The sequence below is a fragment of the Paramormyrops kingsleyae genome, chromosome 18 (genome assembly GCF_048594095.1).
Source record: "Paramormyrops kingsleyae isolate MSU_618 chromosome 18, PKINGS_0.4, whole genome shotgun sequence".
In the NCBI taxonomy this organism is placed as follows: domain Eukaryota; kingdom Metazoa; phylum Chordata; class Actinopteri; order Osteoglossiformes; family Mormyridae; genus Paramormyrops; species Paramormyrops kingsleyae.
This window is the reverse complement of record NC_132814.1, coordinates 24,869,800-24,897,086: the sequence shown is the minus strand read 5'-3', so window position 1 is coordinate 24,897,086 and position 27,287 is coordinate 24,869,800. Positions and strand designations below refer to the sequence as shown.

At 41.8% G+C, this 27,287-nt stretch overlaps 2 protein-coding genes across 7 annotated transcripts; both read left to right on the top strand.

The window, feature by feature from the left end:
* The first annotated feature begins 1,026 nt into the window (after window positions 1-1,026).
* naa10 (N-alpha-acetyltransferase 10, NatA catalytic subuni) lies at window positions 1,027-5,060 on the top strand. Its single transcript, XM_023834015.2, has 8 exons — window positions 1,027-1,200; window positions 1,648-1,746; window positions 1,855-1,913; window positions 1,995-2,040; window positions 2,164-2,279; window positions 2,614-2,658; window positions 2,831-2,915; window positions 3,679-5,060. Exons 1-8 carry the CDS (start codon window positions 1,180-1,182, stop codon window positions 3,874-3,876), a joined length of 669 nt encoding a protein of 222 aa, XP_023689783.1. The 5' UTR covers window positions 1,027-1,179; the 3' UTR covers window positions 3,877-5,060.
* Window positions 5,061-10,280: 5,220 nt separating this feature from the next.
* On the top strand, window positions 10,281-20,283 carry LOC111855295 (optineurin-like). Of its 6 annotated transcripts, none has more exons than XM_023834172.2 (17): window positions 10,281-10,720; window positions 10,986-11,126; window positions 11,690-11,834; window positions 11,950-12,133; window positions 12,285-12,526; window positions 12,610-12,675; window positions 13,047-13,232; window positions 13,357-13,451; window positions 13,540-13,587; window positions 13,899-14,001; window positions 16,453-16,568; window positions 16,669-16,821; window positions 17,267-17,357; window positions 17,473-17,616; window positions 18,724-18,860; window positions 18,990-19,066; window positions 19,683-20,283. In XM_023834172.2, exons 4-17 carry the CDS (start codon window positions 11,953-11,955, stop codon window positions 19,844-19,846), a joined length of 1,803 nt encoding a protein of 600 aa, XP_023689940.2. In that variant the 5' UTR covers window positions 10,281-10,720; window positions 10,986-11,126; window positions 11,690-11,834; window positions 11,950-11,952; the 3' UTR covers window positions 19,847-20,283. The 6 variants fall into 6 exon arrangements, with proteins under 6 accessions (XP_023689940.2, XP_023689939.2, XP_023689941.2 ...); XM_023834171.2 differs by having other exon boundaries at window positions 10,281-10,779; XM_023834173.2 differs by having other exon boundaries at window positions 10,281-11,126; window positions 11,690-11,750.
* The last annotated feature ends 7,004 nt before the right edge of the window (window positions 20,284-27,287 follow it).

Here is a 27,287-nt window from a genome sequence, read left to right as displayed (position 1 = left end):
ATTCCCTGGCCGGGACTCAAACCCAACGAGCGCCAAAATCCTGACCACTAGCCCACCAGGGACCCCCAAGACCAGTGCGTTGTGCTCTCCCATACAGCAGTACTCACAAGCGCCCCTTCAGGTTAGACCTGCCTTGGCCTTCAGTCCACTTCACATTTCGGCCAAGGGCTAGATGCTGTGCTAGATGATAGATTCCTGCGGGAGGCTGCAGCAGAGCTACTCTCATGGAGAGCAGAAGGGTATCGTGACTTTATATCGAGCAGATGTGGGTTGTTTTACGGTGGCTGGAGTGCCAATCCCACCACCAACCCCCCAAAATTGTTTCCCTTCAAGTTGGAGGACCTGCATAGCAAATACCTGCTGACTCTAGTGTTGATTCCCCAAACAATGATTGAGCAGAGGTATAACACCACACACCAAAATCAGTTTAACTGGTTAATAGACACACAACTGAAGGCCCAGGAATCAGGCTAAACAAGAAAAGAATTTCTTTCTGGGATCAATAAAGTTAATCTAATCTACTCCAATCTAAATAGCATTTCATCTGATTGAAATGAACAACCAAAGGAAAATGTTTATCAGTACAGTGTAATGAATTTTAATATTTACTGTAATATTTATAGTAATTACCAACATATGATGCCATCTGAAATTTTAGCCAGGACATCGGGGTACCACCCCTACTCTTTCAAAAGATGCTCAGGGATCTTTTATGACCTCATGGAGTCAGGACCTTGGTTTTACGTCTCATCTGAAGGACGGCACCATTTTTACAGCACAGTGTCCCTTTTACTGTACTGGGATCTGCACAGACCAAAGGATGGGCTAACAACTGATAACAAAAGCTGCTGCTCTCGTATAAACTGTATTTTGGGGCTGACAGAATAGCAATCCTAGAGAACCTCAAAAGTTCTTATAGATTTTTCCGGAAATATCAGATCACAAGGAATAGCGAATAGTGATTTTGATTGGATCATTTTACATTTGCTCAACAAGAAAACAACCTATTGGAGTCGTGAGACATCCTGGAAAGGCGGGATATCCGGTTTTTACTATATCCGGTGAAACACACGAGTGTACGGCTGCTAATTATACTTCTGTAGTAATTTAAGTTTACCAAAACAGGATTGTATTACTTACCTACGCTGAGAATAGTTAGATCTTTTACACGAAGATAAAATGAATATTCGAAATGCCCGGGTAAGTTCCTGTTGCTATGTTTATGAAACGCATTTAAAGTGACTTGAAAGCCAGATAGCTGGGTAAAGAGGAGCATGCATCTGAAGTAATATACTTAGTATACACTCTATAATACATTATGTATACCACTTCATACCAGCACGACTCCACGAATTACCACCCATATATAACTGGATGGATACGGCCACTCAGTCTTAGCGATATTCTCTAAATAACCGAACAGCTCAGTATGTGAAGGTTGCTGAGCACCGTTAGCATTCCGCACATTTGGTTCTTTCTTTTATGATTAATTTATTTGTTGAAAGCATCGTTGTATATGTTAATATAACTGGTTACACTAAGTAGCCGACTGTTTCTTGTACTAATAATGTCGTTTTTTAAGCAGCGATAAGTCGATGTAACCACGTCCAGCCCACTGTCCCTTCACACTGTCTCTTTCTCTCACAGCCGGAAGATCTGATGAATATGCAGCATTGTAATTTGCTGTGTCTTCCAGAGAATTACCAGATGAAATACTATTTCTATCATGGACTGTCCTGGCCGCAGGTCTGCATTGCATAATTTATTCCTATTGTATTTTTTTCTTCACCCAGAATAATGGTCTGATCGTGTACACTTAAATGTATTAAAATATGTACTTTTTCTCATGTTCAGCTTTCCTACATAGCAGAGGATGAAAATGGTAAAATTGTGGGATATGTCTTGGCAAAAATGTAAGTGCATAATCATTAAATCTTCTAAAATGCTCACATTCCTCCTGTTAGCGTCCTTTGAACCTGTCCTGTCTTCCCTAGGGAGGAGGACCCAGACGATGTCCCACATGGGCATATCACTTCACTGGTGGGCCTCCATTTTTGTTATCTTTTCGTTTGATATCAGGTCCCTCAGCTCAGCGTGATCTCTGTGGGCAGCTGGTTGCTTGTGATGGCTAGGCTAACCCTGCTGTGTGACTACCTCTCACAGGCCGTGAAGCGCTCTCACAGGCGTCTAGGTTTGGCCCAGAAGCTCATGGATCAGGCCAGCAGAGCCATGATTGAAAATTTCAATGCAAAATATGTCTCTCTGCACGTCCGCAAAAGGTACTGGCCTTGGCAGCGAACCAGCTGTGAAGGTTGGAATTTTTAATTGGAAAAATGGAATGACCTTTATTTCAACTTGACCATACCTTTAGACAATATACTTAATTATGAATGTTGCTTTTGATTGATCGTGAAATATCAGATTTTGTACATATTCTCAATACATCTGCAGTGATTGAACACATCACATACTATATATTAAACTCATTGCTGTCATTTATATTCCAAAGGTGGTGCATAAAGTCAGTAGATAACAGGATGTGATATGTAATATACTAATGATCATCATGTTGAACGCGTAAGTAATTCTGTATATCGTTTTCTTCTTTGGCAGTAACCGAGCAGCGCTGCATCTATATTCCAATACACTAAAGTTCCAGTGAGTATGAAAGTATTTTATATTTCTGTCCATCCGTCAGACTTCCATAACATTTATACACTACATGAATTCGGTGAGGCTGGAGAGAAAAAGAAATGCAATGGGGCACCACAGGTTAGGTTCCAGCAGTCCTGTAACTGTCCTCATACGTAGCCCTGTCTCAATTCCACAGGATCAGTGAAGTGGAACCCAAGTACTATGCTGATGGAGAGGATGCTTATGCGATGAAGAGGGATCTAGCTCACATGGCAGGAGAGGTAAACTTCCTCTTATCTGTGAACTCATGTCATGCTTTCCAGGAGATATTGGTAAGGAGAACAAAATGAAACAGACGGCTCTGATCATTTAATATTCTCTTCAGCATCACAATCAGTTTTTACCGACCAAGTAAGATCATACCCACAAGGAATTTGACTACGGATTTGTTCAAGAATCACACAAACGGCAATTAACTTTACTAAAGGGAACCTGCAGCATTAAAAAGTAGGATTCCTGAATGACTGTGCAGGAAACAGTGTGTAACCTGGCAAGGAAGTTGCTATACTGTTACACAGTTACCCTGTGCCAGACTATTGGGGGACTTCATCCTATTCCAGGCAGCACAGGGCACAAGGCAGGGAAATACTCTGGTCAAGTTGCAAGTCCATCACAGGACACACACAGAAACACATTATGGGCAATTTAAAGACACCAGTTCACCTTCACAACAGTGTGTCTTTGGACTGGGGAGTACCTAGAGGAGTGTGGGTGATAGCTGAACTCATAGGTAATATGCAACAAATACTGTTGTAAAGTAAGTGCCAGAGTATCTTGGTTATGGTCAGCAATAAAGGCAGGGTAATGAAATTTTTGAATGTCTGAATGATAGCAGATTTCTGTCAAAGTCTGATTGTCCTAACACATTGTTTTCTGTAAATGTCAACACAGCCTGATGTTTTGGGTCCTGTCAGTAATCTGTGAGCTTCACACCCAGTGTGTGCACCTTAGTTATTTTGTCTGCCAATGTCATTTCTCTGCCAGCTCCGGAGGCCAGGAGTTCGAGTGTGGGGTACAGAAAACCCTCCTTCCCAGAGTCTCCCTGCCTCTGGTCAGTCCACAAGCCTGGAGGAACAGGAGCGAGAAGGAGAACGGGACAGTGGGGGCGAGAGCAAGGATATGAGTGAGGTCAGCGAGGCCACAGAGAGCACAGACATCAAAGACTCCTCTTCTGACTCCTAATGGTGCAACCTTCCCTCAACTGAGTGGCAGTCCTCCTCTTGTCACATTTTAACCATTTATCTAGCGTTTGGCTCTTTTTATGACAGACTTCTTCCTTTTGTTCACATAAACCAGGACATCTTCATTATTTTTCGTTATCACACAGAATGGTAGAGAATTTGGAAAATGTCTAGATGTTATGGTTTGCCTCATAATTAAAAGTTATCACACATGAGCAGAAATTGAAAAATAAATTAATATAAGAAAGCTTGTCAATATTTGTTTCAGGTGACTAATGGCATGACATATAAGGGGTGAACAAAATAACAGGAAACCCCTAACATATTAAGGAGAAGCACCACCCATTACCTTCAGAACCGCTTCAGTTTCTATTGGAATGCTGTACTGTAAGTTCCCAACTCTGTGTAGTGCAGTGGTTCTCAATACTGTTCCTGGCTCCTTTTCATTTCAACCCTACCTTAATTAGGCCCACATGGTCCTTAATCGGCTAATAATGAATGTGGCAGGTTGAAAGCAGTGTGGGTCAGAATGAAAACATTCTGTCGGGGGCAGCAGCAGGAACAGGATTGAGAACCATTGGTGTAGTGGAACATTGAACCATTCACTGAGGAGAAGTATTCAGTTTGTCAGGAAGGAGATGGAAATCTACTTTACGCTTGCCCTTAGAAGTCATAAAGGTTAAATATAATAAACCTAGAGACAGGTGTAGCCATTGAAGGACATCAACTTAATCTGGATTTTTACGAAACTACTCTTGTTTAGCTATCTGGATGTGTGGCATCGTAACGTAGCAATATTTGTACAGTAGAGTGCACCTGGTTCAGTAAAATGGCCTTATTCGATGCTTTTGATCATGAAGTGCGGTCATCAGTCAGAATGACTTCCATGAAATGGCTGCCCAAATAGTTATGTATCCCCACAGTCGTCTTTAACCCAAAATGGCATCCATGGCTTTCTCCAAATATAAACCCATTCAGATGTAGGAAAAAATTGATTCATCAGACTATTACTTTATGCAGTTATTCAGCAATCCAGGTTCTCTGCTACTTATGGCTGGTTAATCCTGCTGATAGGTTTTCAGCCTAAGATGACTCACTTTTGTAGCTCGGTTTGTATTTCACCTTCTGCAGATGTACATTTCTGTCCATCATACACCTCCTTATAAACGTTAATTTTGTTTTCAACTGGACTTACTTGCGACTTATCCAAGATCCATGCTTCCTTCTGTGCATTTGTTAAACATTAGAGCTTGTGCAACCAGGTTTGTATGAATATGAAGTTTTGTGTGTGTGTGTGTGTGAGAGAGAGAGAGAGAGAGAGTGAGTATAGATTGGTCATATAGACAGTCTAAAGTATTTTATGATGGGATTGTTCACAAGTGAGGGAAGGAGGGAGCAAGAGATTCATTTTTTTTTTTAGTGATCAGTGGTCATTGTCAACACACCACAGCACACAGTGCGCAACAATGAAATGTGACCTCTGCATTTGACCCATATGTGACTTTCGTGACATTGCAGGGGGCAGCTAATTCAGCGCCCGGGGAGCAGTGCTTGGGGACGGTACCTTGCGCAGGGTAGCTCAGTGGTGACTTGCTGGTGGGGGATTCAAACCTGCAATCTTTCAATTACAAGTGCACTACCCTAACCATCAAGCCACCACTGCCCACGTGATTAACATGGATCACTGCAGCATTAGCGGTTATGCAGACGCGCTGCGGTTTTGTTGTGCTTAGGGGAGAGATATCGATTTACCGCTTGATCATCTTTCCTATCGCCTGGGGTCACAAGTTTTGGGTAGTGACCGAAAGAATAAGATTGCGGATACAAGTGGCAGAAACGAGATTCCTTCGCAGAGTGTCTGGGCTCCGCCTTAGAGATAGAGTGACGAGCTTGGATATTCAGGAGGGGCTCAGAGGAGAGCTTGTCTAGCATGCCTCCTGGGGAGATGTTTTGGGCATATCCAACCGAGAGGAAACCCTGAGGCATTCCCAGGCCACGCTGGATATGTATCTCTGGGCTGACCTGGGAGCGCCTGGCCTGTTAATAGCCAGAAATAATTTTTTCTGTTCCTACATTGTACTCCCAGGCTGGAGTAAAGTCTGGGGGCTGTTTTTTTATTCTCCTCCTCTCTCCTCATGTAATTCTGTTTTCTCTGTTCTTCCTATATCCCCCGTCTTCCTGACCTGTCTACCCCCTATAATGTGATGTTTGTATATGTATGGTCAGGTTGATGGCCAGTTTTTCGCTGGTACTTGTGACTAGTGACATGGTGTATTGCAACAGCAATAAAGGGTTTCATCATCATCATCATAATAGATAAATAAATAATAGAAAGCCAAGGTGTCAGTGAGTACACTTTCCTTCACCATCAAAAGGCACTCAGAAACTGGGGCAAACTCGACAGGAAGAGGTCTGGCAGACCCAAAGCCACAACTGCATCCGAGGACAAGTTTCTGAGAATTAACCACTTGCGTGATAGGTGGCTCACAGGACCACAGCTTCAAGCACAGCTTAATAGTGGTCATAGTAAGCAAGTCTCAGTCTCAACTGTGAAGAGAAGACTTCGAGCTGCAGGTTTGACAGGACGAGTTGCAGCAAGAAAGCCATTGTTAAGATGTCAGAATAAGACAAAGAGGCTCGCCTGGGCCATGAAACACCGCCATTGGACTACTGAAGACTGGAAGAAGGTATTATGGACTGATGAATCCAAATTTGAAATCTTCGGTTCATCACGCAGGATCTTTGTACACTGTCAAGTAGGCGAAAGGGTGGTTCCACAGTGTGTGGCATCAATCTCCAGACTTAAACCCCATCGAGCTGGTTTGGGATGACCTGGACAGAAGAGTGAAAGCAAACCAACCAACAAGTGCCACACATTTATGGGAACTTCTGGAAGAACTTTCTGAAGCATATTTGATTTCTATTGTAGGAAGAATGCCAGGAGTGTGTTCAGCTGTTATATCTGCCAAAGGTGGCTACTTTGATGAGTCAAAACTTTAGAATACATTTTGGACTATAAATTGATTCCATGATTTCTTTTTTTTTAACTCCAATTGCTTATTTGTACTATGCTTTCATTTCAGAGTGCAATGGGACAGTAAACTGCATAATTTACAATAAAAAAATGGAAAAATTGGGGTGTTCTAGAACTTTTGACCGGTAGTGTATGTTCAATCAATATCGTGTCCACTGGGTCAGGGATTAAAATAAGCCAGTGCAGTAACAAACCAATAACTGTAAATAAAGTTCTTTCTCTGAAGCCATTTGTGCAGCACTAAATATGACAGATGTGAGGTAACCAGGGGTGGTGTGGTGGTGCAGTGCTTAGCTCTGCTACCTTACAGCAAGAAGGTCCTGGGTGTGGTCGCAGGTCCTTTCTCTGTGGAGTTCGCACACTCCCTGTTTTTGCCGGGGGCTCCAGTTTCCTCCCACAGTCCAAAAGTGTGCAGGATGGGGTCGATTGGTGAGTCTAAATTGGTCCTGTAGTTGTGTGTGTGCCCTGTGGTGTGTTGGCGACTGCTCAGGGTTGGTTCCTGCCTGTGCCCACTGTTCCTGGGATAGGCTCCAGTCCCCCGCAGAACCCCAGTTGGGATTGAGCAGTTTCAGAAAATGGATGGATGCATCCAGTATTGAGTATAATCAGTTTGATGTAGGAAAAGGTGGATGACAGTGCTGATCATGTGTTTTTTTTCTGCTCGGATGCAGGCCAAGAATGAGGTAAAACCAGAAAAGAGTGCAGGGTGGAAAAGCCTGATTTATTCCACTGTGGGTGGGAACCAGGACCAGGAATGTTTAACATGGTCATTGCAAGGTGACAGACAGTGCTGATTACAGGGCTGAAAAGTAATGATACAACATAATGGGACCCCATGTCTCTGTGATTTACAGTAGTCAAGTGAGGGAATATTAATATTTTAAGTGTTGAGCATGAGCACATGAGCAGGCACATGCTGCACTGCTGACTTCCTGTTTTATATATGTCTCAGTGTGAGGATCTTGTCATATCTGACAGTCTGTTTTATGTATGTCTCAGTGTGAGTATCTTCTCATATCTGACGGTCTGTTTTATATATGTCTCAGTGTGAGGATCTTCTCATATCTGACGGTCTGTTTTATATATGCCTCAGTGTGAGGATCTTCTCATATCTGACAGTCTGTTGTTTTTTATGGTAACAGCTCCAGTGGTGGAAAGCTTCAACGATCTCCATGAGTGGGGCTCCAGCAGCACTGTAATTCTTGCAAATCATACTGAGCTGGATTTATAGTGCAACTTCAAACCCTTACTCAGAACTTTTACTTTTCAGCTGGAGCGTAAATTCTGTGTGTATGCCATTTTCTGTATCATGACGATATATCCTGGGTCCAAGGGTCTCAGAGCAGTCAACCTAATCACTGATGTCTTTGAGAGGTATGGTTGTCCTGTCATTGTATATTTCCTACTCAGCTTATTATGTTAGAAGATCTAGCCCAGACTGCAGATCAGTATGGTAAAAATGCAATATGGTCACAGAACCAGTTTCACAGGAACCTCTAAGTGCAGTCAGGGTGCTGAAGCTGTACTTCCAAAGGTTAGAGAAGTCCCTTTTCCCTAAGGTGAGCTTTATCCTGATCATGGGATGTGTTTGTGTTACATTGTGCTTTGAGGCCACATTAAAAAAAAGACTAGGTAACACTTTGCATTAAGTGCACCGTCAAAATGCATTCATAGAGCATTCATAAGCAAGGTGTAAGTATATACCTTAACATCCTGTCATTTCTCTGCCTCTGGAGTATGTCACACAATCATTTGGCTTTGTTGATTTGGATGTAATATAACTCTATTATATATTAATAACAAGCATCCTACAATTATAATGTTTATATAATGTTTGTTATTAATGTATATTGATACAAATATTGAACGGGTGCCGTCTATGTACAAATTTAAGGAAACAACACCCAGTAACATAAGTGGACTTGAATACGTATTTTGTACGGCGATAGTTTTTAACTTTCGCGGGGTCAAGATTTGTCATTGGTTAACATTCGGGTCAAGGAATAAGCAAGCCGGTGACCGCAGTATATCTCGGAGCATGGCATGTCCGCCATTTCTACAGCTAACTCGCTACCTTTATTCCAGTTTACAGGGCAGCTGAACAGTTTACGTGAGCTGTGTTATAGGATCCCCTCTCTATTTAATCCAGTTTTATTTACTAGCATTGTCGTTATATTACATCCAAATTAACAAAGCCAAATTATTGGGTGACATACTGCAACAAGAGGTAGAGAAATCAGAAACCAACTGCTATGGCAACTGCCTGCTCTTCTTCCGCATTGGGTAGTACTACGTCTACCTAGAATTTAAAGTACAAGTTCAATTAATGAAGACGACAAACATAACTGAAGAGCAGTTAAATCATGCTACATAGAAGCACTTATCTAATGTTCAGCAAAGCAATTTACCTTCTTTTTAACTAAAACTATGTATTGATTTTGGCTTTTTGTCGATAAAATCTAATATACAACCCTTGTGAGGCGAGGCGGAGCTGCTATCTTGCAATCGTTTTCATTGGCTAACATTTGCGAACTTGACAGCCGGTAACAAATTCTCTGGGGTTACTTGTCCATGTTCCATGTCTTTAATTAAGTCACTGTTTAATGTTTGTTTCACGATTAACAGTACGTTGACCATATAATAGCCTTATAATTTACACTTTCATTTATGAATGTATGTTTTGTTCGCAGTTATATTAATATGTGAAACAGTAGTGCTGACGTGTTCGCTTCTGTTAATACTATGGATAACATTACAGATTAAAACATCAAGCATCATTTAGTCAACTGTTTTCTTCAGTGTCGTTACTATATTTCGCTATAGACATTTTTTGACATTTTAAAAGTTGAGAGTGTGACTTCAGGCGTGTCACTATAAACTGAGGTCAAATGAACAAAGCTACTTTGTTAATGTAGCTAAGCTACATATTAAAAAAGAACCCAGACAATCCATGATCACTCAATCAGTTTCCACCATTTGGGTTTTGTTTTCTTCAGTCATCGCCCCTGGAATGAAACTGCTGGTGTAAAACTGCGGCTCTGCTAACAGATATTATTGGATGGAATCACAAAGGGGTGCGGTTAACTGGAACTGGGTTGGATATTGCATACACGCTAGTGCATGGATAGTGTTTCCATTCATGCATACATACTGTACGTACTACATTATCGGTTGAGTAAGTAGGCTTCTAACGAAATTTATTACGTACTGTTGGATGGAAAACTGATGGAGTTTAATACATGAAAGAGATGTGTGAAAAGCAAACAGAAATCTAAGTGGGGAATAATCAAGGCTAGTCCTGTCTCATTCCTGCACCATTCTCTTTTGTCCACTCCCAATCATAACCCGGGTCTGGGGGGGGGGGGTGTTTCTCCAGACGTCACTTCCCCGATCAACAGGATGCGTATTTTAGCAACAGGTTGAAGCTCATTAGCAGATCTCAAATGTTTTTTTTGTTTTGTTTTGGGGGTACTGGACATTTCTGCCACTGTCGCGTTCGCATGGTCAGGATAAGGATTCTGTTACAGACGTTTGGCCAGATTTTTCATAACACTTAGCGATTCCTTAGTTCCATAATTACTTGTGTCCATTCTGCTGTGAGTACACATGGAGCCCCAGCAGAATACTACCTGACATTTTCTCTTTGTGTCCGTATATTCCCCCCCAGAGCTGTACAATCTCGTCGGAATTCTTACCTTTTTGTATATCAATTCCGGTTATATTTCTGTATTTTCGTTCCCAAAATCCACATCGGATGATTTACAGCGAGGGTTGCCTGAGTGGATACAGCTCCGTCTCGTCTCACATGGTTGTACGTTGGAACGTACCGACAAAAAAATCCAATATCAATATATAGCTTTAGTCAAAAACGTAGGTCATTTGCTTTACTGCACACCAGATAAGTGCTGCTATGTAGCATGATTTCAGTTAATTGCTTTTCAGTTCTTAATGTTTGTCGTCTTCATTAAGTGAACTTGTACTTTAAATTCTAGGTAGACATAGTACAACCCAATGCGGAAGAAGAGCGGGCAGTTGCCATAGCAGTTGGTCTCTGATTTCTCTGCCTCTTGTTGCAGTATGTCACCCAATTATTTGGCTTTGTTAATTTGGATGTAATATAACGACAATGCTAGTAAAGAAGACTGGATTAAACTAAGAGGGGATCCTGCAACACAGCTCACGTAAGCTGTTCAGCTGCCCAGCAAGCTGGAATAAAGGTAGCGTGTTAGCTATTCGGGGACTAGCTATGGTGACTGTAACACTTATGCCATAAACCGCGTGTGTTTTTACTCACTTGTAACAATGTAGTAAATAAAAAATCTTTATTCATTAGTCAAAATCCCAGTGAGTGTCGCTTTGTTTAAAATGGCCGATTGTTAAAATTTCTTCTATTGGTAGCATGAAATAATTTAGCTGAATGTGTAAATGTGAGGAAATTTAATAGAAACGGTTAATGTAAGAAATATGTACAGGAGTGGTTCCGCTAAACTTAATATAAAACGGGCAAATGAATAGAGGCGAAATTAAAAATCATTTAACGAAACGGTGTCGGAAAACGGTACAGATGGAGCATGTGATGACATGCGTGTAACCTTTTTGGTAAAAACTAAACGATCTTTAGCGTACCATTCAAATATTAAAAATGATAATATAACAGGATTTATACAGAAACATATAATTTTATAACAGTCGTTAAATATCTTTACAGTAAAATGTTCAGTAAAATAGGTTTTCTTTTTATGCTGTACCTAATATTGTTATTTTTCTATGTTACTATCAGGTGCTGGAATTATGGACAAAAATGCATGCCTGACACTAAGTTCATTTGACTGAAGACATGAGTATGTATTTATTGTTGGAGAGGAAAATACTACCTGCTCATTAGACTACTGTGAATACCAGTAATTTTTAGCTTCGGGTGGCAGGTAAATATGTCGTAATAAAGATGGTTGATCTGGGGGTTACGTATGTGAAAGGAAATCGGGAGTTAGCTAAATGTCTGCGAATGACTTTGGCCCGCAATCGCTCTGTCTCACCCAGGTGATGGTTCAGCCCCAGGGTCCCTTGGGCAGTGTGTTGCAGTGGGACATGGCTGGAAGAGAGGTGCTGGGATCCAGCAGCCAGGAGTCGCTTGAGACGGCCTCCCAGGGCTCTGCAGGAGTCCCTGAGCTAGCTGACAGTGAGGTTGTACAGAGACTAATGGGAGACAATCAGAAGCTGAGAGGTGATCAGTTGTGTAATTGAATGCATTTGAATTTCTGCTTTGACCACACCTTACTCAGTGGTACATTATACATAGAAATGTGAAGCTGTATTGATCTACAGTCAGACACACCCTGGAGTGTACTGCTAATGCTTTCTTTCTTTCTTTCCAGACGCATTGAGGAATAGTAACATAGCTCTGAGGGAGAGATGTGAGGAAATTAAGGAATGGCAACAGAGGCTGAGGGCAGAGAAGAACGTCCTGGGCCATCGGTTCCAGGAGGCGAAGAACTTAGTGGAGCGGCTGGTCCGGGAAAACCAGGCGCTCCAGGATCAGCTCAGGCTCATGAGCCAAAGGAAAAGCGAGGAGCAGAGTGTTCCTCAAGCGGGGAAGCAGCTCCGGAACTGTCATGAGGTCAGTGATGCACGGCAAAATCTCACACATGACTGTGTTATTGTTTGTGTTAGTTTCTCATTGAATATCCATGTGTGTTTCAGCCATCAGAGGAAGCAGAGGGAGAAGAGGAAAGGATAGGGGAGAAGCAGACAGGTCCTCAGAGCTTGGTAAGAGCTTGGTGTTACTTGGTGTTACTTGGTATGTCGATGCCCCTGCCTTATTATGATGGGCTGTGTCAGGAAATCTAAACATTCATATCCTTTGTGTCAATCTGTGTGTGCCAGTTTTGCACTAATCTCATCCTTTAATTCTGTAGTTAGCACAGTGTTTTGTATTTGTCGCCAGCATTTTGTTGTGTGATTCTTGCCTTCTTTCCTGCCTTTAAGAGCCACCCCTTATTATATAGCACAAATGTCCCCTTTGTGTGATTAGTATTGGTATGCAGCTTGCTTGTGTGTTTTTGTGTTTGTAATAGTTTTCTCACACAGCCACTTTGTCGCCATTATGCCTACTTATTCTTTTCATTTCTATGCCTCAGCCCATGGAAGGGGGAAACGAGGTCCTGAAGTTGCTGAGGAATCACAAGGAGAAACTGGAGGAGCGTATGCGAGAGCTGAAGTGCCGGAACGAGACACTGCTGAAGGAGATGGAGGAGGGGCAAAATGAAATGAAGAATCTGCGTGCTACCAATGCTCAGTTACAGTCAAGGCTTGGTCAGGTGAAGGTGGGTTTTTTGGATGCATGTCTTAGGTATGAACGTTGCACAACTGTAGTCCCGACTCACCCTTGCATGCAGCCGCCCCCCTGAACATCCTCACAGCTACAGCCCCTGTCTTCGTTCCTCACAGGGCTGTGGAGTTACACAGGAGGTCCTGGTCTGCTGTGATGCACAGGTGACCAGCTCTCACAGCCTGCCTGGACCCACAGCGCCTGTGACTCCAAGGTGGGCTTGAGTGTATCTGGTCATGCTGGATCTGTAATATTTCTGCATTGTCTTGTCCACATGTTCTTTCTCTGGCTCTCCTCTGCAGTACCCAGCTGGTTCAACTCTCCAAACAGCTTCAGGCAACACAGAATAGGTACGGAAACCAGACTACCTGCATTAATGCTTATGTTATGGAATGCATGTGGGATTTGTTTCAGTGTACTTGTCGGAGATATAGCAGAGCCTTACTTGAGCATTGTTTTTATGGTGCAAAATGTTCTATGGCTATTTACTCAAATGTAGCAGGAACATGAATAACAGAATGAGTCTGAATTATATGTGGTGAGAGTTCTGTGCGCCACACTCAATGATGTGTGATCTTGGGGTGTGCAGGTAGTTTACTCTTCATTTCTGCTGATTTGTTCTGTAGTGTCTTCATGTCTGGTCTTATTAATTGCACCAAAGGTATAAGGAGCTGCAGGAGAAACTGGATTCTCTTCAGAAGACAAGTTTTCAACAAGACAAAAATGAAATGCTCCTGAAGCAGAGGGAAAATGAATGTGCTCAGGTACCCTTACATACCCTTATGTCTCGCACACGTACAAATGGAAGGAATATGCCTGCAGTAGGCATGGTTGGTAAAGCAAAGTTTTGTAAGCCGATGACTGGTTTCCTAGCCTTCAGAAGGGGCTTGGTGCTCCTTTCAGCAAAGGTATTTAATCCAAATTTCTTCATTAAAACATCAAACTTTAATGATATCCTATTCTTAATACATAGGCTTTAATATGGAGTTGGTCCACCATTTGCAGCTATAACTGCTTCAACTCTTCTGGGAAGACTGTCCACAAACTTTAGGAGTGTGTGTATGGGAATTTTTCACCATTCCTCCAGGGGAATATTTGTGAGATCAGGCACTGATGTTGGACGAGAAGGCCTGGCTCACAGTCTCCGCTCTAATTCATCCCAAAGGTGTTCTTTCAGGTTGAGGTCAGGGCTCTGTGCAGGCCAGTCAAGTTCCTCCACACCAGACTCGCTCATCCATGTCCTTATGGACCTTGCTTCGTGCTCTGGTGCACAGCCATGTTGGAACAGGAATGGGCCATCCCCAAACTGTTCCCACAAAGTTGGGAGCATGGAATTGTCCAAAATGGCTTTGAATGCTGCAGCATTAAGAGTTCCTTTCACTAGAACTAAGTGGCCAAGTCCAACCCCTGAAAAACAACCCCACACCATAATTTACACTTGGCACAATGCAGTCAGGCATGTACCATTCTCCTGGCAACCGCCAAACCCAGACTCGTCCATCAGATTGTTTGACAGAAGCGTGATTCCTCACTCCTGAGAACACATTTCCACTGCTCTAGAGTCCAGTGTCAGTGTGCTTTACACCACTGCATTCAACGCTTTATATTGTACTTGGTGATTTAAGGCCTGGATGCAGCTGCTCAGCCATGGAAACCCATTCCATGAAGGTCTCTATGCACTGTTCTTGAGCTAATCTGAAGGCCACACGAAGTTTGGAGCTCTGTAGCTATTGACTCTGCAGACAGTTGGCGACTTCTGCACACTGTGCGCCTCAGCATGCGTTGTCCCCGCTCTGTGATTTTACGTGGCCTGTCACTTCGTGGCTGAGTTGCTGTTGTTCCCAGTTGCTTCCACTTTGTTATAATACCATTAAGAGTTAACCATGGAATACTTATTAGCGAAGACATTTCAGGAAAGGATGCCACCTGTGCAGTAAATCCAATCACGGTACCACGCTTGAATTCACTCCTGCTCCTCCTGAAAGTGGCCCATTCTTTCACAAATGTTTGTAGAAGCCGTCTGCACGCCTAGGTGCTTGATTTTATACTCCTTTGGCTATGGAAGTGACTGGAACACCTGAATTCAATGATTTGGAGGCGGGTTGCTGCAGTCAGCTTTAAACGGTACTAGAACAGCGGTTGTCAACTTGGCAAGTTAACTTGAGGTTTCTGAATCAGAGTTTGAGTGCATAGTGTCGGCATTGCAAACTAAAAGCCACCTTTTTCATAAGCAGGTCAGTAATACACCCCACTCAGAAAACTTGGTCATCAGCACCACCCCTTGTACCCTCCCCCCCCCCCAAGGGACTGGAGTCGAATATCAGTATCAGGATAAAAACCTTGGTATTAATTGGAATTGGATCAAAAAGAAAGTCCGTGGTATTGCTCATCCCTACTATTTAGTCAAAGTGGCTTTTATATACGGTGCATTTTTGGGGAACGGGCAAGACTTATGTCTGTTTTAATACAAAAACCTGCACTTCAAATCCACAGCATGTGTCCGATTCGATATAAATAATATCAGTATGTTTAGGTTTATCCTCATGCAGACCCAGAACTAAGAATGTTTCATGCTAACGACACTTTGTCAGGCACGATATCCTGATTTTTTTGAGTCTCTAGGCAGCACAGCCCCAGGAGAACTAAAGGGGATAAAAAGTGCATAAGCACAAGTAGGGGAGACTAGAGACAGTGCAAACAGTTAGATGAGTGCAATATTTAAGCTCTGGCAGATTAGGCATAAGTAGGAGGGAGAGGCAGGTGGGAACGCAGGCATGGGGAGTCCCTGAAACGTCAACACTAACAGTTCAGTTCATCCAAAGCCAATGGCACCGATCCCCACCCAGCTCTACACCTCACACTATAGGTCTAACTGAGAGTGTGCAATTAGCTAGAGCTAGAACTAGAGTCCCTATAGGCTAATCTAAACAAGTTTTTGAGCGCCAATAAGGCATGTCATATTGAGGCCCCCAGTCCAGACCAATCAAGTTATTTTCCAAATTTTCTAGGCCCCCTGTCACTCAGGGGCCCTTGGAGTCGTCCTAACTTTCCCCTTCCAGACGGCGCCCCTGGTTGTTCCCACAGCATCTTTTCTAATCTTTACGTCACATAACATCACTGCTGCAGGAATGACTGAATCGGACCTTCCTTTGTGGGCCACAGCTGGCAGTGTGATGTTAGAGATGCTTCGGTCATAATTTTATTGTCTGCTGCAGTTGACCAAGGACTGTGACATGCTGAAGGCCCAGGTGACCTCGCTGCTGGGAGAGCTCCGTGAGAAGCAGAGCTGCCTGGAGAAGAGCGAGGAAGAGAGGGCACGGCTGGAAGAGAAGTATGTCCGCCTTTCCGCCTGTGATCCGGTGCCTGTACATGGTGTTTGTGCCGGTCCCGCTGCACGTCAGAACCCTGGGCCCCTGTCATTTGTGCTCCAGGCTGAACCGGGTTCAGGAGGCCCTGCAGAATATGGAGCGAGAATCAAAGCAGATGAAGAGCCAGCACAGCGTGACAGTAGACACACTTCGGCTGCAGACACAGAATCTGGAGATGGCGCTGAAGACGGAGAGACAGGTTCTCACCGAGGACAAGTGAGTGGTCCTTAGCCCCCATACTTGCCTAAGACAATATTTTTTTAATTTGAAAGTAGTATTAATAGTAAGTAATAGTTTTGCTGGTTTTTCACATTGTAACTATCATATGCACTATATCAGGGAACATCTTAGACTCAAACCCACAATCTTTCCTTAGCCATTCTAAAACCTGAAGCACTTTAATACACATAACCCATGGTTCTTTAGGATATTCTGTGGTCTCCTTAGCTATGCACTTCTAAATCATAAACTAAGGACACAAAGTGTCGTTAGCATGAAACATTCTTAGTTCTGGGTCTGCATGAGGATAAACCTAAACATACTGATATTATTTATATCGAATCGGACACATGCTGTGGATTTGAAATCGTTCAGATTCAGGTTGTTATTTCACGCTACATTTCTGAAGGTATGATGTCGTCCCCTTACCTTTATCTTGCAGGAGAAAGCTGGCCCAACTCCAACATGCCTACACTCAGCTGTACCAAGACTATGACTCCAAGCTTAAGAACGAGAGCCAGGCCAAACAGAGGGTGTGCTTTGCTGCTCATCTATGCACTGTTGATTCCTAGGTGACACCCTTAAGCACAGTGTGCATGCTGGGATCTCCTACATGTGTCACTGGAAGTATTTCTGCTTGTGTGTCAGGATGGTGAAGTTGAAGACTTGGCCAGAAGGCTGGTGGAAGCAGAGCAGGCTCTGGCTTTGAAGCAGGACCTCATTGACAAACTGAAAGAGGAGGTGGAGCAGCAGAAAGGGACACTGGAGACCGTACCTGTTCTCACTGCACAGGTACCATACCAAACGCCACTCATGAGATTGTCTGCACTGACCAGCAATGGAACAATTATTTTCAGAACATTATAGGTTCATGACAAACTTAAACAGAAGTTTAATGTCATATGTTAGGCGTCACATTTTCTGTATTAGTAATCTTCTCCAAACATCCACCTGATCTTCTAATCGCTTATCCTCGCCAGAGTCATGGGGTTCCTGAAGCCTCTACTGGCCGCCATTGGGCACATGGCTAGGGTCCATTCTTGATGGGATGCGTTATCCAAACACAGTATTTGTAATCATCTTCATGAGTAGTAGAACATGTGCTTACATGTTTGGTTTTGTAGTATGGCTATCACTTATCACCTATGACTTATAGGGAAAGTAAACCAGAAGCAACTAAAATGATCTGTTTATGTAAAAATGACAATATTGGAATGTTGTTTTAAGAAGTTACATTGATAATCCAAAATATACTGGGTGAGAAATGGTATAAAAAATATTAGAATACAGTGATCCCCGCCTATCGCGTAAGTTACGTTGCAGACCTATCAGCGATAGGTGAAAATCCGCGATATAGAAAGACCATATAAATAAACATTATTTTTTTTTTTATAGTTTAAGCCTTAAATCGTAGGGCTTAAAACAAAACGAAAAGTTCACAAAAAGTTTGCTCACAACAATCGGACCACAAGCAAGGTACGCGATACGCAGAGAACTATGATGCGTCAGGGAAAAATCCGTGATATAGCGGGGGTGCGATAGCTGAAGCGCGATATTGCGGGGGATCACTGTATATTGAGACCTCATCAAATCCTCTTCAGTATGTTCACTATCCAGAGCAAGGGTGCATCTTTGCATAGAGTAACACACAAATGTGAACATTAATCCGGGGGTTGCAAGACGCTGGCAGTGGAACGCAAGATGATTTCCAGAGTATATTCATCAAGATTTACGTTGTAACTGTAATCGATTGCAATAAATGTACCCCGATCACAGAAATGAGAGGGGGGAAGTGGAGGTCGTGATTCTCTGGGGGTCATGGGGTGAAAAGTTTGGGAACTCATATATTAGTTCTTTATTGTTTTAGTAATTTGTTTTTTTCTGCTGTCTTTACCCTAGGCAGAGATTTACAAAGCAGATTTCCTGGCTGAGAGGGAAGCCCGGGAGAAGCTGCACCAACGAAAGGAAGAGCTTCAGGACAAGCTGAACCGCACCCTGGCTGAAATGGACAGGCTCCGGCTAGAAGGCACCTCACGGTAAGGGTTACCCCCCCCCCCCCCCGTTTCAGTATTCAGAGGAGAATGGTGTGAGACACTTTCACTGTCCTCTAAAATCCAGTGATGCTGGTGCTGCCTTAAATGGCCCAACCCTGTGATCTCTTCCAGTGCTAGGATGGAGGAGATGCAGCAGAGACACATAGAGGATTACCGGGCAGCCCACACTCTCCTCCCGCCCATGTCCGGTAATGACAGACACCATTCTAGTCTCCAAGCGATACGTGCAAAAGAATTTCAGAAGCATTTATTAAATTATGAAATAACACGTATCAGTATAAATGTCCAAGGGGAAAGAAAACATGTTTGTCAGTTAACTGCAGTGTCAAGCCTAAGGTACAAACAGAAAAGAAAACAAAAACTTTGGGTTTCTGGAAGTGAAGGGAAGAGGGCCAGATGAAGATACCCTGAGCCCAACATGCCCATGTAGCTGTGAGCCAGTTAGCCCAGTAACCACCAGGAAGCACCCACACCTGTGCACTGACTCCCCCCAGTGGAAAAAGCAAAGAAGCAATAGGGCGGAACAGGGTGGGTCATCATAAAATCACTGCCTTTTTTCTTTAAAGCAAGTATCTAGATAGAACAGGAGTACAACGTTTGGTGATCATTGGAGCCAGTCTACATTTAGTCTATGAACATTCCACATGTTCAACTTTTATTTCAAAACCAAATTGGCATTTACACCTTCTCCATGCAGGGCAATAACTGAGAATCTCAAACTAGACCCTCAGATAGTGGCTTTGTTATAAACGTGTGTCAGTTGTGGCCTGGTAAGTAATACATTCAGCTTTGTTGCACACACAGGAGGATTTCCCGGCGCCACCATCCCCTTCAGCCCTGCCCAGCCCCCCTCCTTTCGAATGCAGAATCTCTCTGAAGAGCTGCCTGATTACCGCTGCCCAAAATGCCAGTACCAGGCACCAGATATGGATACCCTGCAGATCCATGTCACAGACTGTATTGACTGAGCTTGGAAAGAAGGACACAAGGGTATTTCAGCCAGGCAGGAAGGATTGGTATTAAGCAGGGATGCACTTTCAATGGGATAACTGTCATATGCTTAAAATATGATGTAGTGTAATAGAATAGTACCTAGATATACAGTTTGACAATATAGCGAAAGACAAGAAAAGTAAATGCCTCATGTGGAGATCACCAAATGTTTTAATGTATTAATTCCAACTTATTATTGCCAGTTTGAAATGATAGAAACACTGACTTTGCTGTGAACAGCATTGCACTAGATTTGTTGGTGTTTTTTAACTCGTCGTGTTTGTTTTTCAGTATGCATGTGCACTTTGTCTCAGAGCCTTGTGTGTATATAGGTTGTTCTCCAGAGGATGTGTACATTGATGTAATAGAAACAAATGTACTAAATAAAATATAGTATCCTGCAAAAAAACGTCACTTTTGTGTTATATTGTCGCAACACAGATTTTACTTGAAGTTCGACTTTTAGTTCTTTGTTTAGGTATACCACATTACTTATAAAGGCCCTATGGCATTTGCAAGTGTTGTTAGCCTACATAAACAACTCCAACAACTCATGCCAACTCAAAAAGTATTTGACAGATCTTTTTCAATAATTCCAGATACATGGTAGGGTGAAGATCTGGACTTGATCACATTTTGAGACAAATTGCAACACAAAGTGATAGCAAAGAGAAGGGCAGCATCTGGCAATGGGATCTCAGCATGATATCAGTTATGTGTCAGATCTTTTCCAAACTTTGCAGACAATGTATGGGTCTTCACCATCTGTACTTGTTTAAACGTTGAGACAAATTGTGGATGGTGACAATCTGCTGTCTGTTTGTGAGATATGACCTTAAACATAGAAGGACTATGTCGGTGATCACAATAGTTACATCTCTAGGTGTGTGGAGTTTAAGTCAAGGGAGGTGATGCTACAATTATATAATTCCTTGGTAAGACCCCACCTAGAATATTGTGTGCAGGTTTGGTCACCATACCTTAAAAAGGACATTGCTTCCTGGAAAAGGTTCAACGTAGGACTACAAGAATGATTCGTGGTCTTAGAGGAATGTCTTATGAGGAGAGGTTAGCTGAGCTGAATCTGTTCAGCCTTGAGCAAAGGAGACTAAGGGGGGACATGATCCAGGTCTATAAGATTCTAACGGGTCTGGATGCTGTTCAGCCAAATGGCTATTTCAATATTAGTTTAAATACTAGAACTTGTGGCCATAGGTGGAAATTAGCAGGAGAACATTTTAAACTGAATTTGAGAAAACACTTCTTTACACAGTGTGTGGTTAGAGTATGGAATAGTCTTCCTGCTAGTGTAGCGGAAGCTAAAACCCTGGGTTCCTTTAAATCAGAGCTTCAAATCAGATTTTAACAACTGAGCTGTTAGTTAAGTTCTCCCCAAGCGAGCTTGATGGGCCAAATGGCCTCCTCTCGTTTGTACATTTCTTATGTTCTTAATAGAAGAAAGGCAAGAAATGAGTACCTCATAAATTACAGTGTTGAATGCTGCACTTAGGTCTAGGAAGAGGAGAATGTTAAAAGTGAAGTCATTGTAGGAGTGAAACGTAAAGAAGCTTGTAACCCCTATAACCTCAATGGGAATGACAGCATGCTGCGATTGTGCTCAGTGTCTCGTTTGTACCTGACAGTGGGCCACAAGTTATGATATAAACGAAACTGCCCCTAGTGTGTTGGTAAATGACCTGACCTGGCTCTCTAGCTCTCCTGGCTGAAAGGGGGAGACTGAATATGGTTTTAACTATTGTTCCATTCTGCTCATATATATCACATTCATTTTGGCTTTTGTTTCACTATGGTCATATATGTATCACACCCTATTAACTCTTGCTTCACTATGCTTAGATCTAAAATGTAATGTGTATGTGTACTGTAGGTGTAGCAATAGCAAAAGCAATTATGATGTAATAATCAATACTAATGTAAAATGGCATATAATTTTTCTAATTTATCATAATGAACTTTCATCCCTTTGAAATGTTTATTCCCCTTTTCACATTTATTGAACATGGAATACTATATGAACAAACACATGTGAGTGGGTGAGGCCCTTGCAGGGAATTTCATCAGGTACAGAAGGTAGCAAGATAGATAAGAGCCAAGCTGTCAAGGAACAAAGAGACGAGCTAACAAGAAGCATCTGGCGAATTCATGTAGGGAAGTCACTTGCAAGAAGGGTATAAAACGTATGCTGATTTGTATTTTTGCATGGATAATTTGACTCCTTACATTTCAGACATGATTAAATATTTTTTAGTATTAATATTATAGTATTAATATAGATTAATAGATCCATTGTAGCAAATGGGGAAATCTATCTCAATCTTCTGGAAAACTTTTGTCATTTGTATTACGGATGTCTACGAGGCTTTGTATATTCTTCTACATGTTGAAAAATAAATAATAAAAAACTTGCCGTAAAATGTTTACGCATGTCGCAGTCAGATATGCGACATCTGCCCGATCTGCGTCCGCATACGCACTAGGTTTCGCGCATGCGTGGACCACGCAACATTTTACGACAATGCACTCATCTGAGTATTTCACAATTCACATCATATTATAACGTCCCATTCCTATTTACATCGAGTGTGCGAACGGCCGAATAAAAACAACATTAAATACGAACGGTAACATACGTGACCACACAGCTATATTAATTCGAGCGTTACGTTTCCTTTCGTGTTACTTCGGTTTCGTGTTTGCTACGGTGTAGTGTTCAGCTCATCAAACTTTGGAGGTACTGTGAAATAATCCTTATTAATATAATATAGCCTTTATTGTTATTCTGCAAGTATAACGAGATGCTATGTACCGTTTCTAGGAAATACAAATATAACATCAAAAGACATTTACACAAAAATAAATAGTAAAAACAAAAGGGTAAGAATGTATGCGCTTGTAAGGCTACATATCATATGTATACAGTAGTCGATTATTCAACGTCAGAATTACAGTCCAGAATACTAAATATTGTAAGTTAGATATTGACGGTCCACTATCCAATAAATAACTGCAAGTAAGTCTTAGGAGAATCAGCTGGTTGCCTGATTTAGAAAGCTGATGGCTTTTTGGATATAAACTATCACTCATCGTAGTGCGCACTTAGACAGGACTATAGAACACTGGAACTGCGTGTGACAAGTGGAGAACCGTTGTGTGCCCAGCCTGATTGATCGGTCGCACAATTTTGAGGTTATCAACAAATATATCCATCTTTTTCTTCAGCTTTCAGAACTCCAAAGATGAGAAATTTTGAATTTTTCCAAGCTGTGAACGAGTATCTTTCAGTGGGAGGATTTGGCCCCGATGTACAGAGGAGGGAACGACGTGAAGTTCGCCGTGTCTCTGTGAATTTTAAAGTCATAAGTATGATAGCTAAACAAATATTTTAAGTTTTCAAAATCCAACTGTCTAAAGTTACTATAGAAATCATCCTATTCCTCAATGTTCAATTAAGGTTAAACATATACTTTTCATTTCTGTCATTTCTGAGAGATGGCCGACTCTTTTACACTGGTCCAAGCCAGCAGTACATGCGTCTGGTTATTATGACGGAAGAGGAGAAGAGGTCTGCCTTAATGGAGTGCCATGATAACCTTGTAACTGGAAAACACAACGGCGTGAGGAGCACCAGAGACAGGGTCATTGCCCGCTATTACTGGTCTACACTGATTCAAGACGTGAAGGATTGGGTAATATACTTAAATATGATACTGGATGCCAAAGATGAGATACTGAGATGACCACACAGTTTTCTAATTTGTGTTAAGTAGAAAATTCCACGTAGGTGATATTTTGCATTGTATTATTTAGCTGCTTCATTTAGAAATTGTTTCTATGGTCATCATCAACTTCAGAATATTCAACTGACGTTTAGTTAAGCAAGACATGCAATCTTTTCTTTTAGGTCAAAGATTGTCACCGCTGCCAGCTGAATGATCCCATCAAGACTGTTCCTCCGTTTTTACATACAATTAAGGTACTTCTTGCAACATTTTTTGCACAATGAAGAGTGTTGTGATTATCAGTATTATGATGACAAATGATGATAAGTCTGTCTACAGGTAAAAGAAGCTTGGGATGTGCTTGGTTTGGATTTAATTGGACCACTACCTGAAACAGTGCGGCACAACAAATTTGTGTTAACCATGACAGACATGTACACAAAGTGGGTCATTGCAGACCCTCTGCAGTCTAAAACTGTGAATGAGGTGTCTTTGGCAATTACCACAAAGTTGTACATGTTTGGCATGGTCAGGCACATCATTACAGATCAAGACAAGGAATTCATCAAGGAGGTAAACTTTTTGGAAACTATTATTATTATTTTTTTTGTATCTTTTTTCCCCCAACTTCTGCTTCTAATATATGTTTTTTTCTTATGGAGAATTTCCCTTCACACCACGAGCCAAACCGTACTGGGAACTGACGGTTTTCCATTGTATATTATCAGAGCCGTACCCAAGCTGTACCCGTGCTGACAAGGCCCCCCTTACTAGCAGGGCCGAAAGCATGACCAGACTGAACTGGTTTTGTCATCAACACCCGATAGGTCAAAATGCAGGTAGATGCAGTTGATCTGTGTTGATATGCATGGATGATCTGAAGGAAAAAGGGGCATATTCTATATATCACTCATTATTAGTATTGTGTTGCATTCCTGATAACTCAGAACTTTTCCAACAACCTATTTAAAAAAGTACTATAGAACATTTGAACAGTATGGATTTGTGATGCAAATTTCCGCAAGTGAATGCTAATTCCACTAGTGTTTGATGCTAACATAAGATGGCAGTTCTTACAGATATGGAAGCAGTAATTAGCATACAGAAAATTGCGCATACCTTGTGAACAGTAAATAAGCGTCTCTTTGGTTTCACGTCACTGCTGCATTCCAAACCCAGCATCTCCTTCAGTGAGCCAACCCTTCTGCAGTGGAAAACCAAAGCGAACTGGAACAGTGCTGTATATAGATTCTCTTGGCAGTATGGCTCGGGTACGGCTCAGTTCCTGCATGCCAGTGGAAATATGCCATGAAACTACTCCACAATAATGTAAATATAACTGTTGATCATTCATCCACAGCTCAATGACAGCATATTCAGCAGGCTGAAAATCAAAAATGCAGTGTCCAGCGTCTATCATCCACAGCCCAATGGGCAGGTAACCTCCAGTCCTCTCAGATGTATTATTGTTAAATCACTTGTGTTTATTTATCAAATTCACAAATGGATTGAAATGTACAGGATGAATTAACCAACCAAGACATCAAGCGTACTCTCAGAAAATATGTGAATGGCAGTCGTAATGACTGGGACCTCAACCTGCCCGCTATGGTGTATGGTGTTAATACTGCAAAACAGGTTGGAAAAGAGGTTGGTATCTTTACAAATCAACTTCTACAATATCAACCACTAAGAATGTAAATTATGTAGTGTAATAGACCTGTCTCTGCTCGGTACTGTTCAGTCTCATGTGGTGGATGTTTTCTTGGATATATTGGATTCAGTCTGTTAATGTGTAGCTTCTTTATGATCAGAACTCCACCAGGCACAGCCCCTACTTCCTCCTCTTCCACCGACACCCTCACCTGCCAGAAGTGACGAATCCCTGTCCCAAGGCAGAGAGCTTGGAAGACTCTAACCCAGAAGATGACACTGACAGCAAAGTGAATGAGATGAAACCTTTGAATGAAACGGTTTGTACCTCTGCAGAAGACGCCAGAAAATTCCAATAATTGTTTTCCGTATGTATTGATTTATAGGTGCTGTTCTTTTTTGAAGGTCCTCAGCAATATTGAGGGAGTACAGAGTACCTTTGAAGACCAAAAGTGTAAGTATGTAAGAGTATGTTCAGTTCAGGCTGGTGATTATGTACTTCTTTTACAATACCCCAGAAAATGACAAACATGTTGAAGAGTTACCACCAAGGGCTTGTTCTGCTGCCATCATAACTTCCAAAGGTGTGGCCACTGTAATGAAAGGCAGCTCAACATTCCGTGAAGTCAAACTGTTAAGATTCAGGTTGTACTATAGGCGCAAAAAAGTGCATGTATGTTTGAGATTCATATTATCAGTAATATTTGTGTCATTAGATGCACCAAATGAAGGGACGTTTCTGCAGGACCATTGCTATTCTACCCTTGAAGTGAAGATGGAGGAACCATAATCTCTCAGGTCCTCCCTGGGGAGGTGACAGAGCCAGAAATGCTCCAGATCAACACTGAGGATCCGCAGAACGCCCTCAGAGAGGTCCTGGAAGGAGACTGCACTGAGGCAAAGGACCCCTTTGTCTTCCTTTTTCACTGTGGTGAGGACATGGAGACGTTCCTCACTAAGTATCAAGAATAACAAGGCCTTAGGGTTAATGCCATGTTCCTTGCCAATGTTGTGATCAAGAGGGACTCTGTTGTCAGTTGTCTACTTTTTGTGTGTTCATGACCAAAGTTCAAGACATTATATATTATTATGCTGCTGTATTTTGAAGGTATCTTACAGTTTTGTTAATTTTCGGTTTATGGTGCACATCTCCTGGCCTAAGGGTTTCTCAAAAAATCACTAAGCTTTTCCTCACTTTCATTTGGTTTGGTTTGGATAGCTGAGGTGGTTCACATGAGTGCATGTGTAAATAGTCATTTGTTGCCTACAATAAATGAGCTGTTGTGCATTGTTTTTGCTGACTGATACATTTGGAGGTATATCAACTGTAACATTAGCTTATTTCAGAACATTATGTGTATAAAACCAGCTGACAGTAACTACATCTTCTGGGCCAGGAGGAGCATGAGATGTCCCTGACTGATTTTCAGATTCTGTAAATGAGTTTGTCATCTTAATCGCAATCCTGTGATATTCTCATTTATTCAATTTAAAAATACAGTTGTGATACTATTATTGCAGTTTAACTATTAGCATAAATAACTCCATTATCTATATTTACTTGATTATTAAAATGTGACAATAACATTGCGTTGCAATCCCTGTTTCCTGCAAAAAGTTTGAGCTCCGCCACACAGGTAATGATAGTTTGTTTTGTATGCATTATACAATTATGACAAAAATTGCTAGTGTTTATTAATATAAACATTTTTATTTTGTTATACTGCCAAACAATATAATTTCTTTTCAACACAACTGCACCAACACTCTTTTCGTTTATGACATTTAACACAGAAGGTGAATGCTTATGAAGAAAAAAATCCTAAATCTAAACGTTCTTTGGCACATGGCTGTGATGTTGGACTTGGGCCCTTCGCTTGGACGGGTGTCCCAATATTTTTGGCAATATAGTTTATCTACCCTCCTTATCTCACATTAATAATACTTTTTTCAAAATTCAGCTTACTTGAGGTAAGGATAGCTACTCCTTTTCTGTGGCCTAATTTATATGAGAAGAAAAATA